The 15,879-nt window shown below is 37.4% G+C and overlaps 1 protein-coding gene across 3 annotated transcripts in view; it reads left to right on the top strand.

Annotated features, from left to right (window-relative positions):
- WDPCP (WD repeat containing planar cell polarity effector) overlaps window positions 1-15,879 on the top strand; it is a 369,317-nt gene that overhangs the window by 87,660 nt on the left and 265,778 nt on the right. For all 3 annotated transcript variants that reach the window (XM_068564387.1, XM_068564386.1, XM_068564385.1), the window contains exon 2: window positions 4,679-4,763. In XM_068564387.1, coding sequence (XP_068420488.1) covers window positions 4,703-4,763 — 61 coding nt within the window. In that variant the 5' untranslated portion in view covers window positions 4,679-4,702. The remainder of the gene's footprint in view (window positions 1-4,678; window positions 4,764-15,879) is intronic.

Genomic DNA, 15,879 nt, shown 5'->3' with positions numbered 1-15,879 from the left:
CGTGATACTTTCTTAAAATTTACCTATATGGTAAATTAATTATGGTAAACAATTAATCTTAAGGCAAATAAATATTTATTATAATGTAATCTGTTTTGGAAGGAAGATTTTAAAGCTTTTGAGGATGTAACTAGAAAGTGAGAAAGGCTAAGATCCTCTCATTTCTCTGTCCTCAAAATTTGGGCTATCATAGATTCTCCCCCCTACACGAGAACAATTAAGATTTAGATCAAGCTCAGTTTAAATCGTGCTCCTTATTCTCTCACGGAGACTGGGCATTTGGATTTAGAATGGCCTTCTGACACATCTGAGACTGTCATCAACTGCCTTATAAAATTAAACAGAAAATTGAAAAAGGTAAAAAGGTATTTTAAAATAAATGAAAATTAAATTAAGGGTAATTTTTTGTTTAGGTTTTCCCTTCTGCTGTTCTTTTCATTTGGCTAATTCTTTTTCCTATTCAATATTAAAGTTTGCTGTATTTTTTAGTCATGCATTTTTTATTCATTTTTGCCCTATGTAACTAGTTTTGGTCTAGTTCTAAGTCATGTGTATTGGGTTTTATCCCCAGAGAAATGCACAAGGGCGCTGAGTGGGGCATATTTCTCCACTTTGGTAGGCACTATTTCACTACCTTTTTAATCCCTGCCCACGCCCCCTCCCAAAATGCAGAATCCAGAATTCTACTGAAATTCTTTTCTTTCCTCCTTCAAAACAACTATTTATGCATTAATACAATATTTGAATAATACGAGCTCAGTCTTGACTGCTTCCTTCGGGCAGATTTTTCAAACAAGGAAATTACAGCATTCTTTTTAACTGGTGGCATTCTTGAGTAAGATGCAAGGCCTTCAAAGGTCTGTGTCTTTCAAAAACCTGCACAGTGTAAAAGATGGCAAGACATTTTGAGGACTAAAATGGTTATTGATTTGGTCCCCTCCCACCATGTCCATCTAGTAATTACAGATTTTTACAAATGTTAAAAAATTTACTCCATTAATTCTTTTTAACTTTATATCATCTTATTAGCAGATACTTGAAGTTCAGAGGAAAAGAAGGGTGAATAACCCACATTTGACTATCTTTTGCCTGCCTGCTAATGCATGACCCTGCAAAGTCTCCTCCTTAATCACACATATTTTGGGGAGCCTGCAGGAGTTGTCACATGTGTTCATAAATAAGTCGAATCATTTACTAATGGACACTGGCCATTTCCTTCTCACTTGCCTCACTTGCTAGACCTGCTCCATCAACTCGTTATTGCTGCCGCCGTGTCTGCTTTTGCTGGGTGTGGATCCCACTTTGTCTGGATACCACCACTCTGAGTACATTAATGCGAAGGGCTACCAGTCCTGCTTACGTTCTACTGGGCACCAACCCCAATGGCTACTTCACGACCCTTAAACCAAATATTCCAGGGGCTGCAGGAGTCCTTTATAGAGCAGAATGTTTCTCTTCTTTTCCTCCTGTTATTTTTTTATTTAGTGGGAAACTAGAGCAGCGTTGTTTATATACATCAGGGCATTTTTAGAACTAGCACGTGCATTTTTCTCAGTCCCCCCCCCCCCACCGCCCCGTCAATGAAACTACAAATGAGTCCTGTTTTCAAGTCCAGATCATAGACTCTACACTGTACTCTTCTCAGAATTTCCCCTTATGTCCAAGTGCAAAGGGTCAAGGGCTTTGTACTTGACATTTGACACTCTCCACAGACGTCAGTTTGCTTATTCTCCTCCAAACTCCATAATTTCTGAGTAGCTTGGGATTTTCAAACTTAGTAAAGATACACAGTAGACCTATTGGTTTTCAACTTAAAAGCTTCTCTGACTCTCATAAATAATAGCCAGCATGGATTAAAAAGAAGCTATGATCCACTCTCCATTTCTGTTATCAGGGGAATGTTTTGACAAATTCTTTATTATTAATTGACTTAAACTGAAAAATAACATTTCAAGTGCAGTTTTCTTTTGATATGTAAGTAAAAATGTGGCCTTCTGGCTTTGGCTATAAAATTTTTTCTCTAATTTGCATGATGAAACTTTATTATGTAGCTACTAACAGGTAAACTTCAGCCTTGCCTTTGTCCGAATTGTCATAAGTTCTAATTATTGGTATCTGAATCAACACTAAATTGAAGAATGTGAGTTTTTATTTTCTAATACGGTCTAGAAGTTGTGACTTTTAATGCTCAGTGTCAGAATAAGTAGGCACCTGTTTTATCACATCCTTTCTTCTCTCTTCCTAGTGAAGTATTAATGCATTTGCGTGTCCTAAATCCGTACTTCCTCTGGCGTAGAAATTTCTCCACGTACAGATATTTTTCCTTCATAAAACCACTATTGTAAATACTTAGTCATTCATTCATTTCTCTCTATACAAGGTGAGATCATATTTAATACTTCTTTTGTTTTTTCATATAAATTTGCGTAGTGCTAGACATTTGAGTAATAGCAGTAGCAAAAACAGCAGCAATAATAAGGTAATTGAATAAAGGTACCCTCAAAATAGTCTTGAGGTAAGTACTTTATTATACCCATTTTATGGCTGGGGGAACTTAGAAAAGTTAAGTAATTTGTGCAAAGTGAGTAAGCTGAGACGTTAGAATAAGAAGCCAGGCAGTTAGAGTCTAGAATCCACACATTAAGCTTAATAAATACAAAATTTATTTAATTTATTAACTGATTCTTTAAACAAACATTACAGAGCTCACCCATCCAAATGACTAGGCCGCCGTTTACATGTTGTAATACAGTAAGTATTTTAATTTAAAAAAAAGTACAACTATAAAGTAATAATTCTGAATAAGTCTCATGAAACTAACTGAAAGCAATTCCAAAGAACACAGCTTTGGAAATATTTTGAGTAATGGTAGCCTCACTAGGGTCACTCGCAAGTGACAACTCTGAAAGATAATACTCAGTTGAATTGAAAAATACAACTTAGCTTAATATCCCTTTTTCTCTACTGCCTACTAGTAAGGAATTGCATCCTTCGTAGTAATGAGCCCACAAGCTCTTCTACCCCATTTCTATATACAGTGACAGCCAGCTTCTGATTAGAGGAGGGCACATGTGGAGGTCGAAGAGTCCTTTGTTTCATCTCTAACCTTTTAAGGCACTTTAGTACAAGGAAGAGAGTGAATTCAGATCAGTCCAAAATTTACTATTTATTATAGCCTGTTTTTTGCTACCCTTTTCAACTTCATTTTTCTATCATTTTCCACCAGGCATCTTGATCTACCACTGACCTTTTACTCAAACTGCTGTGTACACCCTCCCTACACCTCTGTATACCCCAAATCAGTAAGTGTGCTGTGGTTGCCAGCACAGACTCTGAAACCAGAGATTTCAGATTTGTTCAGATTCAAAGCCTGCCTCCACTACCTGCTGGTTATATGTCTTTTCTATACCTTGGTTTCCTCATTATAGGAGTAATGGTACTACTTCAAAGAGTAGCTATAAGGATTGAGTTAATACATATAAAATTTTAGAAGAATGCGTGTCACAGTGTAGGTGCGTAGTAAGTATTATCTGTTGTTATCATCATCATTTTTATCATCATCATTTAACTGGTGAAGTCCTATGCTTCTTTGAGGTCCTGCTGACATTTTACAACTTGTCTGTAGCTTTCTCAGAGCCCTGCTATTCCAAGCAGGGTTGAGCCCTTCTTTTATGCTGTGAAATTGTTCACTCTGCCATTTCAATAATTAGTACACTGTGTCTCATTAGTTGAACATGCATCTGATTCTTGATGATTGTAAGTGCATTGAGGTCAAATGTAAAGGTGAAGGAAGGACCAACAAAATTTGTATTATGTCTAAAATTATTTTGGATTATCACCCATATGAATAGTATGGGAAGATATTTTTAGTCACTCCGAATGTTAAAGAAGCTGAGCGCTTCTTCCTCCATATGAAAGATGTCTTAAAATATTTTTCAAGCGTTTTTTGTTATTCAGAAGTTTGTTGGAAATAATAAAAGAAAGTGTTAATAATATCCATCACTAGCCCCTGCTGTTAAAGCTGGGAGAAAATATAAGATGTACATTATTGCTCTCTCTTTTTTTTTTTTAACACAGGTAGAGTAGACTCTCTGGATCTATCACGACATGCAGATTAACAAACTAATCTGAATGCTAATGTGGTTTCACACAGTTTACTTCTAAGTAAATATGTTTCCTATAATAATAACTATATATCATTTACCTTTAAAATTCCACTTTAATTAGCCTGTTAGTATGTGGGAGATTGTGAATATTTGCTCTGTATATTAAAGATAGACTACAAAATGTGTTTGTACTTACTAACTACATAACAGATGTTTCTTTTCCTTAAAAATACTTTTTAAAAATGCTTAAATGCTAAATAATTCTAAATATACCCAGAGCCTTAAAAATCAAACGTATATTATTGGAAACCCAAATATATATATTCTTCTTACTACATTTCTCAATGTGATGACATACTAAATCTAGGAAAAGAAGTGCTTTTTTTCCTTTTTCTAGAGTTCATTTCTGGGTAGATAACTAAGGATACATTAAAGTGTGTTTATTCTAATGAACTGTCTCTCAAATATCAGTAGCGGCAAGTGATTCTTTTTATTATTTCTAAGGGATCTTGGTTTTATTGGCAATAGAAGATAATTAATTGGCACCTCTTCTTAATTATCTTTTTAAACAGGACAGAGATTCCTTCTGCCATCAGATGTCTTTCTGCTTGACTGAACTGCACCTGTGGTCTTTGAAGAATACCTTACACATTGGGGGTAAATAAGCTCTGGATTAATTTCAATATTTTTCAAATATAAGTTACAACAATATAAATAAGTACTAGCAAAGGTTAGAGCCTAGATTCTCCAGCTGGAATTGCATTATTTTCTTTATACTTAATGAAAAATTGGCTAGTGTATAGTAATTTCTTTTAGTTAACTCTGCGTATTTTTTTTCAACTTGAGTTACATTTTCTGCTTTGAACATTAATTTTATTGGCCTAATATCTGTTTCCTCTTAAGGTACACAAATGTTCCATTTTTTCCTAGGTTTGTTCATAATAACTGATTTATATTCATAAATATTTGCAGGCTTGCTAATGGTAAATGCATTTCTGTTTGATATTAAAGTAATATTTCAAACATACAGCTAAGAGGTACAATTCTATTCATTTTTTTAAAAAAAAATATATTTATTTATTTATTTTTGGCTGTGTTGGGTCTTCGTTTCTGTGCGAGGGCTTTCTCTAGTTGCGGCGAGTGGGGGCCACTCTTCATCGTGGTGCGTGGACCTCTCACTATCGCGGCCTCTCTTGTTGCAGAGCACAGGCTCCAGACACGCAGGCTCAGTAGTTGTGGCTCACGGGCCCAGTTCCTCCGTGGCATGTGGAATCTTCCCAGACCAGGGCTCGAACCCGTGTCCCCTGCATTGGCAGGCAGATTCTCAACCACTGCACCACCAGGGAAGCCCTATTCATGTTTTTTGAATATCACATTTTTGGGAGAAGAGAGTAATATAAATGTGTTTTAACAATGTTTATTAGTATTTCAGGATAAAGTATGTATCATTAGGAAACATCTTTTAAAAGAATCTTTTCCTTTCTGAGTATTTAAAGCAACTCTTGTATTTAGGAGGACAGATTTATTTACATGTCTTTAGCATCATTACTAAGAAAATGGTTTACCTTGCAAAGCATTATTTCTTTATATCAAATATATAATTACAGATGATGTCATTATAATTTCATTAAGTTTAGCTTGCTTAAAATGCATAAGGATAGAATTTGAAGTTAAACAGGGTGGACTTAACACCCATTTGCTTCCTTCCCTGATTCTTCTAAAATGAGAGTTAATGAATTACTATTAAAAAGGTATAGAGCACTGGAGCCTGCAGGCTTTTTGGTCGGGATAATGGCAGACTTCAGGAGGGCTCATGCCAAGGAGTACTTCCCAGAACTTCTGCTGACAGTGTCCTCGTCCCCGCAGTGAGCCACAACTGTGCCCCGCCTCTGCAGGAGACCCTCCAAAACTAGCAGCCGTGTGGCTGACAGGGTCTTGGTGCTCTGGCCTTGTGTCAGGCCTGAGCCTCTGAGGTAGGAGAGCCGAGTTCAGGACATTGGACCACCAGAGACCTCCCGGCCCCATGTAATATCAGTCGGCAAGAGCTCTCCCAGAGATCTCCGTTGAAACACTAAGACCCAGCTCCACCCAACGGCCAGCAAGCTCCAGTGCTGGATGCCCCATGCCAAACAACTAGCAAGACAGGAGCACAACCCCACCCATTAGCAGAGAGGCAGCCTAAAATCATAGTAAGTTCACAGACACCCCACAACACACCACCGGATGCGGCCCTGCCCACCAGAAAGACAAGATCCAGCCTCATCCACCAGAAGACAGACACCAGTCCCCTCCACCAGGAAGCCTACACAACCCACTGAACCAACCTCACCCACTGGGAGCACACACCAAAAACGACGGGAACTATGAACCTGCAGCCTGAGAAAAGGAGACCCTAAACAAAGTAAGTTAAACAAAACGAGAAGACAGAGAAATATGCAGCAGATGAAGGAGAAAGGTAGAAACGCACCAGACCAAACAAATGAAGGGGAAATAGGCAGTCTACCTGAAAAACAATTCAGAGTAATGAAAGTAAAGATGATCCAAAATCTTGGAAATAAAATGGAGAAAATGTAAGAAACGTTTAACAAGGACCTAGAAGAACTAAAGAGCAAACAAACAATGATGAACAACACAATAAATGAAATTAAAAATTCTCTAGAAGGAATCAATAGCAGAATAACTGAGGCAGAAGAACGGATAAGTGACCTGGAAGATAAAATAGTGGAAATAACTGCCACAGAGTAGACTAAAGAAAAAAGAATGAAAAGAATTGAGGACAGTCTCAGAGACCTCTGGGACAACAGACCTCAGAGACAGCATTAAACCCACCAACATTCGAATTATAGGGGTCCCAGAAGAAGAAGAGAAAAAGAAAGGGTCTGAGAAAATATTTGAGGAGATTATGGTTGAAAACTTCCCCAACATGTGAAAGGAAATAGTCAAGTCCAGGAAGCTCAGAGAGTCCCATACAGGATAAATCCAAGGAGAAACACATCAAGACATATTAATCAAACTATCAAAAATTAAATACAAAGAAAAAATATTAAAAGCATCAAGGGAAAAACAACAAATAACATACAAGGGAATCCCCATAAGGTTAACAGCTGGTCTTTCAGCAGAAACTCTGCAAGCCAGAAGGCGGTGGCAGGACATATTTAAAGTGATGAAAGGGAAGAATCTTCAACCAAGATTACCCAGCAAGAACCTCATTCAGATTTGCCAGAGAAATCAAAAGCTTTACAGACAAGCAAAAGTAAAGAGAATTCAGCACCACCAAACCAGCTTTACAACAAATGCTAAAGAAACTTCTCTAGGCGGGAAACACAGGAGAAGGAAAAGACCTACAAAAACAAACGCAAAACAATTAAGAAAATGGTAAGAGGAACATACATATTGATAACTACCTTAAATGTAAATGGATTAAACGCTCCAACCAAAAGACACAGACTGGCTGAATGGGTATAAAAACAACACCCGTATATATGCTGTCTACAAGAGACCCACTTCAGACCCAGGGCCACATACAGACTGAAAGTGAGGGGATGGAAAAAGATACTCCATGCAAATGGAAATCAAAAGAAAGCTGGAGGAGCAATTCTCGTATCAGACAAAATAGACTTTAAAATAAAGACTATTACAAGCGACAAAGAAGGACGCTACATAATGATCAAAGGATCAATCCAAGAAGAAGATATAACAGTTGTAAATATTTATGCACCCAATATAGGAGCACCTCAGTACATAAGGCAAATGCTAACATCCATAAAAGGGGAAAAAAACAGTAACACAATAATAGTAGGGGACTTTAACACCCCACTTTCACCAATGGACAGATCATCCAGAATTAAAACAAATAAGGAAACACAAGCTTTAAATGACACTTTAGACAACATAGACTTAATTGATATTTATAGGACATTACCTCCAAAAACAACAGAGTACAGTTTATTCTCAAGTGCTCATGGAACATTCTCTAGGGTAGATCATATCTTGGGTCACAAATCAAGCCTTGGTAAATTTAAGAAAAGTGAAATCGTATCAAGTATCTTTTCCGACCACAGTGCTATGAGACTAGATATCGATTACAGAGAGGAAACTGTAAGAAATACAAACACATGGAGGATAAACAATACGCTACTAAATAACCAAGAGATCACTGAAAGAATCAAAGAGGAAATCAAAAAATACCTAGAAACAAATGACAATGAAAACACAACGACCCAAAACCTATGGGACACAGCAAAAGCAGTTCTAAGAGGGAAGTTTATAGCAATACAATTCTACCGCAAGAAACAAGAAAAATCTCAAATAAACAACCTAACCTTATACCTAAAGCAATTACAGAAAGAAGAAAAAAAGACCCAAAGATAGTAGAAGGAAAGAAATCATAAAGATCAGATCAGAAATAAAAAGAAATGAAAGAAATGATAGCAAAGATCAATAAAGGTAAAAGCTGTTTCTTTGAGAAGATAAACAAAATTGATAAACCATTAGCCAGACTCATCAAGAAAAAAAGGGAGAAGACTCAAATCAACAGAATTAGAAATGAAAAAGGAGAAGTAATAGCTGACACTGCAGAAATACAAAGGATCATGAGAGATTACTACAAGCAACTATATGCCAGTAAAATGGACAACCTGGAAGAAATGGACAAATTCTTAGAAAAGCACAACCTTCCAAGACTGAACCAGGAAGAAACAGAAAATATAAACAGACCAATCACAAGCAGTGAAATTGAAACTGTGATTAAAAATCTTCCAACAAACAAAAGGCCAGGACCAGATGGCTTCACAGGCATATTCTATCAAACATTTAGAGAAGAGCTAACACCTATCCTTCTCAAGCTCTTCCAAAATATAGCAGAGGGAGGAATACTCCCAAACTCATTCTACGAGGCCACCATCACCCTGGTACCAAAACCAGACAAAGATGTCACAAAAAAAGAAAACTACAGGCCAGTATCACCGATGAACATAGATGCAAACATCCTCAACAAAATACTAGCAAACAGAATCCAACAGCACACTGAAAGGATCATATACCGTGATCAAGTGGGGTTTATCCCAGGAATGCAAGGATTCTTCAACATACGCAAATCAATCAATGTGATACACCATATTAACAAATTGAAAGATAAAAACCACATGATAATCTCAATAGATGCAGAAAAAGTTTTCGACAAAATTCAATACCCATTTATGATAAAAACTCTCCAGAAAGTAGGCATAGAGGGAACCTACCTCAACATAATAAAGACCATATATGACAAACCCACAGCCGACATTGTTCTCAATGCTGAAAAACTGAAACCATTTCCTTTAAGATCAGGAAAAAGACAAGACTGCCCACTGTCGCCACTATTATTCAACGTAGTTCTGGAAGTTTTAGCCACAGCAGTCGGAGAAGAAAAAGAAATAAAAGGAAATGAAATCGGAAGAGAAATAAAACTGTCACTGTTTGCAAATGATGTGATAGTATACATAGAAAATCCTAAAGATGGTACCACAAAACTGCTAGAGCTAGTCAATGAATTTGGGAAAATAGTAGGATACAAAATTAATGCACAGAAATGTCTTGCATTCCTATACACTAATGATGAAAAATCTGAAAGAGAAATTAAAGAAACACACCCATTTACCATTGCAACAAAAAGAATAAAATTCCTAGGAGTAAACCTACCTAAGGAGACAAAAGATCTGTATGGAGAGAACTATAAGACACTGGTGAAAGAAATTAAAGATGATACAAACAGATGGAGAGATATACCATGTTCTTGGATTGGAAGAATCAACATTGTGAAAATGACTATATTACCCAAAGCAATCTGCAGATTCAATGCAATCCCTATCAAACTACCAATGGCATTTTCCACAGAACTAGAAGAAATTTCACAATTTGTATGGAAACACAAAAGACCCCGAATAGCCAAAGCAATCTTGAGAAAGAAAAATGGAGCAATCAGGCTCCCTGACTTCAGGCTTCCTGACTTCAGACTATACTACAAAGCTACAGTAATCAAGACAGTATGGCACTGACACAAAAACAGAAATAATAGATCATAGGAGCAGGATAGAAAACCTAGACATAAACCCATGCACATATGGTCACCTTATCTTTGATAAAAGAGGCAAGAATATACAATGGAGAAACGACAGCCTCTTCAATAAGTGCTGCTGGGAAAACTGGACAGCTACATCTAAAAGAATGAAATTAGAACACTTCCTAACATCATACACAAAAATAAACTCAAAATCGATTAAAGACCTAAATGTAAGGCTAGACACTATCAAACTCTTAGAGGAATACATAGGCAGAACACTCTATGAAATAAATCACAGCAAGATCCTTTTTGACCCACCTCCTAGAGAAATGGAAATAAAAACAAAAATAATCAAATGGGACCTAGTGAAACTCAAAGCTTTTGCACAGCAAAGGAAACCATAAACAAGACAAAAAAACAACCCTCAGAATAGGAGAAAATATTTGCAAACGAAGCAGCTGGCATAGGCTTAATCTCCAAAATATGCAAGCAGCTCATGCAGCTCAATATCAAAAATACAAACAACCCAGTGCAAAAATGGGCAGAAGATCTAAGTAGACATTTCTCCAAAGAAGGTATACTGATTGCTAACAAACACATGAAAGGTTGCTCAACATCGGTAATCATTAGAGGAATGCAAATCAAAACTACAGTGCGGTATCACCTCATACCGTTCAATATGGCCATCATCAAAAAATCTACAAACAATAAATGCTGGACAGGGTGTGGAAAAAAGGGAACCCTCTTGCACTGGTGGTGGGAATGTAAATTGATACAGCCACAATGGAAAACAGTATGCAAGTTCCTTAAACAACTAAAAATAGAACTACCATACGACCCAGCAATCCCCCTACTGGCCATATACCCTGAGAAAACCATAATTCAAAAAATCATGTACCACAATGTTCATTGCAACACTATTTACAATAGCCAGGACATGGAAGCAACCTAAGTGTCCATCTACAGATCAATGGATATAGAAGATGTGGTACATATATACAACGGAATATTACTCAGCCATGAAAAGAAACGAAATTGAGCTATTTGTAGTGAGGTGGATGGATCTAGAGTCTGTCATACAGAGTGAAGTAAGTCAGAAAGAGAAAAATAAATACCGTATGCTAACAAATGTAGATGGAATCTAAAAAAGAAAAAGGTTCTGATGAACCTAGGGGCAGGACAGGAATAAAGGCGCAGACGTAGAGAATGGGCTTGAGGACACAGGGAGGGAGAATGGTAAGCTGGGATGAAGTGAGAGAGTAGCATCTACATATATACACTACAAAATGTAAATAGATTGCTAGTTGGAAACAGCTGCATAGCACAGGGAGAGCAGCTCGGTGCTTTGTGACCACCTAGAGGGGTGTGGTAGGGATGGTGGGAGGGAGACGCAAGAGGGAGGGGATATGGGGATATATGTATACATAAAGCTGATTCACTTTGTTATACAGCAGAAACTAACACAACATTGTAAAACAATTATGCTCCAATAAAGATGTTTTTTTTTTTTTTTAAAAAAGGGTATAAACCCACAAGGACTGAGAGACTAGGAGAGGAGACAATTTCTGTTGAATAGTTTTTGGAAGGGACGGAGAAGTTACCAAAGGTTAAAAATCTGAATATCAATTGTCTACGGAGAATTCCACTGACAACCAATTTGGGTCTCAAAACTCTAGAAAGGTACAGATATTTGAGGAGTCAGGTACTGTGGAAGGGTAGGGTTGTGGCATGGGGTGATAAGAAAGGGAGTTGAAAATCTATGTACGAAGCAGTGAGATACTTCTCATACTGTGGAAATACTTAATTTAGGGAGGTTCAAAACTAGCTGTAGTGCAAGAAGACGGGAGAGGTGCTGAACTGAAAACTGGGATGAAGTGAAAGCCTACATACTAATGGGTGAGGGCCTCTTAATCCTTTTAGAATCAGATTAATCTTAATTTGAGAATGTCACAGGCAGCTGTACACTTTCCAAGAAAGAAGAAGCTGAGGGGCTCCTCTCTGGAGAGACTGCATGGCCCCAGAGAGAAGCCCTATCTACCTTGATTTCTGAGGTGGTCCTCTAGTGAAATACCCTGGTCCCTGAGTGGTCAGTGAAGCCCAACAGTTGGCAAGCATTGTTCATGTTGAGCTCTCTAGTGCCTCACGTTAAAATATGAACAGCAAGAAAGCAAATATAGATGTTTCGGAAACATTTGAATACTATATTAATCTTGCGGAAATTAAAAATAAGTAGCAGAAAAAACTTTTTTAACTCAAAAGAGTAAAAGAAATTGTGTCGGAAAATAGAAAAAAAAAACCAAGAAAATGAACTTATTTCACTGCTGGCAAAAGTATGAATTGGTCCTGCCTCTTAGGGAACAATTTGGCCTCATCTGGTATAGTTGATGATGTATGTTGCCTACTGACCAGTAATTCCACTCCTAGGTATGTGAAAGCCTTGATAACTTTTGCACCAGGAGACGTACAAAAATGTTCGTAATAGTACTGTTTGTAATGCAGGAAACTAGAAACCATCCAAATGTCCATCAGCTGGAGAATGGATAAATGTATGCAACAGTGAAAGTGAATGAATTACAGCTGCATGCAGCAACATAGATGAATGTCAGGAATATGATATAGGGCAAAAAGTTTAAAAAGTAAGTGCAGAAGAGTACATACAGTATGATTGCATGCAGAGGAAGTTCAAAAACAGCAGGCTAAATTAAATAATGTATTGTTTCAGGAGACAAATATATGTGGTAATACTATAAAGAAAATTAGATTACATAATTTAGTATAGCTCTGAGAAGGAAGGGAGTGGAAGTAAAATAGTAAAGGGCACAGAGGAAGTAAAAGATAATGTTCTTGGGGGAGGGTTCAAGATGGCAGCATAGGAAGATCCTGAACTCACCTCTTCCCGCGAACACAGTAAATTTAACTACATATGGAAAATGGATGAATAGAGCCTCTACAACAAAAGGTAAAAGGACAGCATTGAGATAGGTAGGAGAGAGAGAGACAGTCTTGCCAAGGGAAAAATCCACATCCCAGCCACAGTAATCCACAATTGGGAGGGATAAAAAGGTACGGATCTTTTCTCTGAGCTGTGAGGGATTCAGGTTCCACGTCAGGCATCCCAACCCCTAGATCCTGCACAGGAAAGACAAGCGCCCAAAATACCTGGCTTTGAAAACCAATGGGGAATATGTCTGGGAAAATTATAGAACAGTAGGGAACAGAAAACCCACTCCTAAAGGGTGTGCATGCAAACTCACTTGACCTGAAGAGAAGCACATGGACCATAGGTGAAGGGGACCCACTTACTAATCTTGAAGCATCTGCCAGAGAGGCAGGAACCAACTGAGACACTCCCTGGGAACTGAGACACTGGCCAAAGCATTTTTGCAATTTCAGGCTACCTTCATAGTTCTAGTGCAGGTGAGCACCATTTTGAAATATTCCCTCTAACCTTTTAGAAAGGAGAGGGAGAAATAGAAAGGACTTTAGAAAGGACTGGGAAAAATAACTGATTTACTTAATACATGGAAATAAACACAGAGACTTAGGCAAACGAGACAGAAATATATTCCAATCAGAAAAATATGACAAAACCTCAGAAAAAGAGCTAAGCAAAATGGAGATAAGCAATCTAGTGTATAAAGAACTCACAGTAATGATTATAAAAATGCTCACTGAGCTCTGGAGAAGAATGGATGAACACTGTGAAAACTTCAACAAAGATATGGGAAATATAAGAAAGTAATAAACAGAAGTTATAACTGAACTAAAGAATATGCTAGAGGGGTTCAACAGCAGACTGCATGAGGTAGAAGAATGAATCAGTGGGCTAGAAAACAGAACAATGGAACTCACCCACACAGAGCAACAAAATGAAAAACAAATTTTAAAAAGTGAAGATACGGGTTTCCCTGGTGGCGCAGTGGTTGAGAATCTGCCTGCCAATGCAGGGGACACGGGTTCGAGCCCTGGTCTGGGAAGATCCCACATGCCACGGAGCAACTGGGCCCGTGAGCCACAATTACTGAGCCTGCGCGTCTGGAGCCTGTGCTCCGCAACAAGAGAGGCCACGATGGTGAGGGGCCCGCGCACCGCGATGAAGAGTGGTCCCCACTTGCCGCAACTAGAGAAAGCGCTCGCACAGAAACGAAGACTCAACACAGCCATAAATAAATAAATAAATAAATAAAAGAACGTGAATTTCTTAAAAAAAAAAAAAAGTGAAGATACTTTAAGAGACCTTTGGTACAACATCAAGCAGAATAATATTTGGACTGTAGGGGTCTCAGAAGGAGGAGAGAGAGAGCAAGGGCTAGGAAAATTATTTGAAGAAATAGTGGCTGAAAACTCCCCTATTTGGGGAAAGGAAACAGACAGGTCCAGGAAGCCCAGAGAATCTGAAGAAGATGAACCCAAAGAGATGCACACCAAGACACATTATAATTAAAATGGGAGAGGTTAAGGGTAAAGGGAGAATCCAGAAAGCAGCAAGAAAAAAACAACTAATTATGTACAACGGAAACCCCATAAAGGCTATGAGCAGAAATTTTCAGCAGAAACTTGACAGGCCAGAAGGGAGTGGCATGTCATGTTCAAAGTGCTGAAGGAAAAAAACTTCCAACCAAGGATTCTCTACCTAATGAGGTTATCATTCATAATTGAAGGAGAGATGAAGAGTTTCCCAGATAAGCAAAAACTAAAGAAATCTGTTACTGGCCCTACAGGAAATGTTGAAAGGACTTCTTTAATTTTAAAGGAAAAGAAATGGTACTAATTAATAATAAGAAAATATACAAAAGTAAAAATCTCATTAGAAAAGGTAACTATATAATAAAGGTAGTGGATCAATCACTTTTATAAGGCAAGCATGCAGGTTAAAAGACAAATGAAGTAAAACTAACTAAAATTACAATAATTAGTTAAGGGATGCATAAAATAAAAGATGTAAAATGTGTCAATGAAAGTATAAAATGTTGGGGGGATAAAAAGATAAAACTTTGGAATGTGTTCAAATTTAAGTTGTTACCAACTTAAAACAGGCCACTATTTAAATAGGATGTTATATGTGAACCTCACTGTAACTACAAGGAAAAAATTATAGTAACTACACTAAAGAAAATGAGAAAGGAATCTAAATGTAATGTTAGAGAAAACTACTAAAGCACAAGGGAAGAGAGAAAGAGAAGAAAAAAGGAACAGAGAACTTCAAAAATAGCCAGAAAACATTCAACAAAATGGAACAATTACGTACTTACCAATTATTACTTTAAATGCAAATGGACTAAATTTGCCAATCAAAAGTGGCTGAATGGATAAAAAAAGAAGACCCATCTGTTGGTTACCTACAAGAGAACTACTTCTCTTGTAATTCTTGAAACACACAGACCTAAAGTGAAGAGATGGAAAAAGATATTCCACGCAAATGGATGTGAAAAGAAAGCTGGATTAGCTATACTCATATCAGACAAAATAGACTTTAAAACAGAGACAGTAATAAAAGACAAAGAAGGGCATTACATAATGATAAAGGGGTCTATCCAGCAAGAAAATATTAACATTTATAAATGTATTTGCACCCAACAGCAGAGTACCAATATATATTAAGCAAATAATAACAGACTTACAGAGAAAAATTGAAAGCAATACAATAATACTAGGGGACTTTAACACCCCATTTACATCAACAAATAAATCATCCAGACAGAAAATCAATACAGAAACATTGGACTTAAATGA

Source organism: Eschrichtius robustus, chromosome 15, assembly GCF_028021215.1.
Source record: "Eschrichtius robustus isolate mEscRob2 chromosome 15, mEscRob2.pri, whole genome shotgun sequence".
In the NCBI taxonomy this organism is placed as follows: domain Eukaryota; kingdom Metazoa; phylum Chordata; class Mammalia; order Artiodactyla; family Eschrichtiidae; genus Eschrichtius; species Eschrichtius robustus.
Note: the sequence above shows the minus strand (reverse complement) of the source record. Positions and strands in the feature narration are given on the sequence as shown.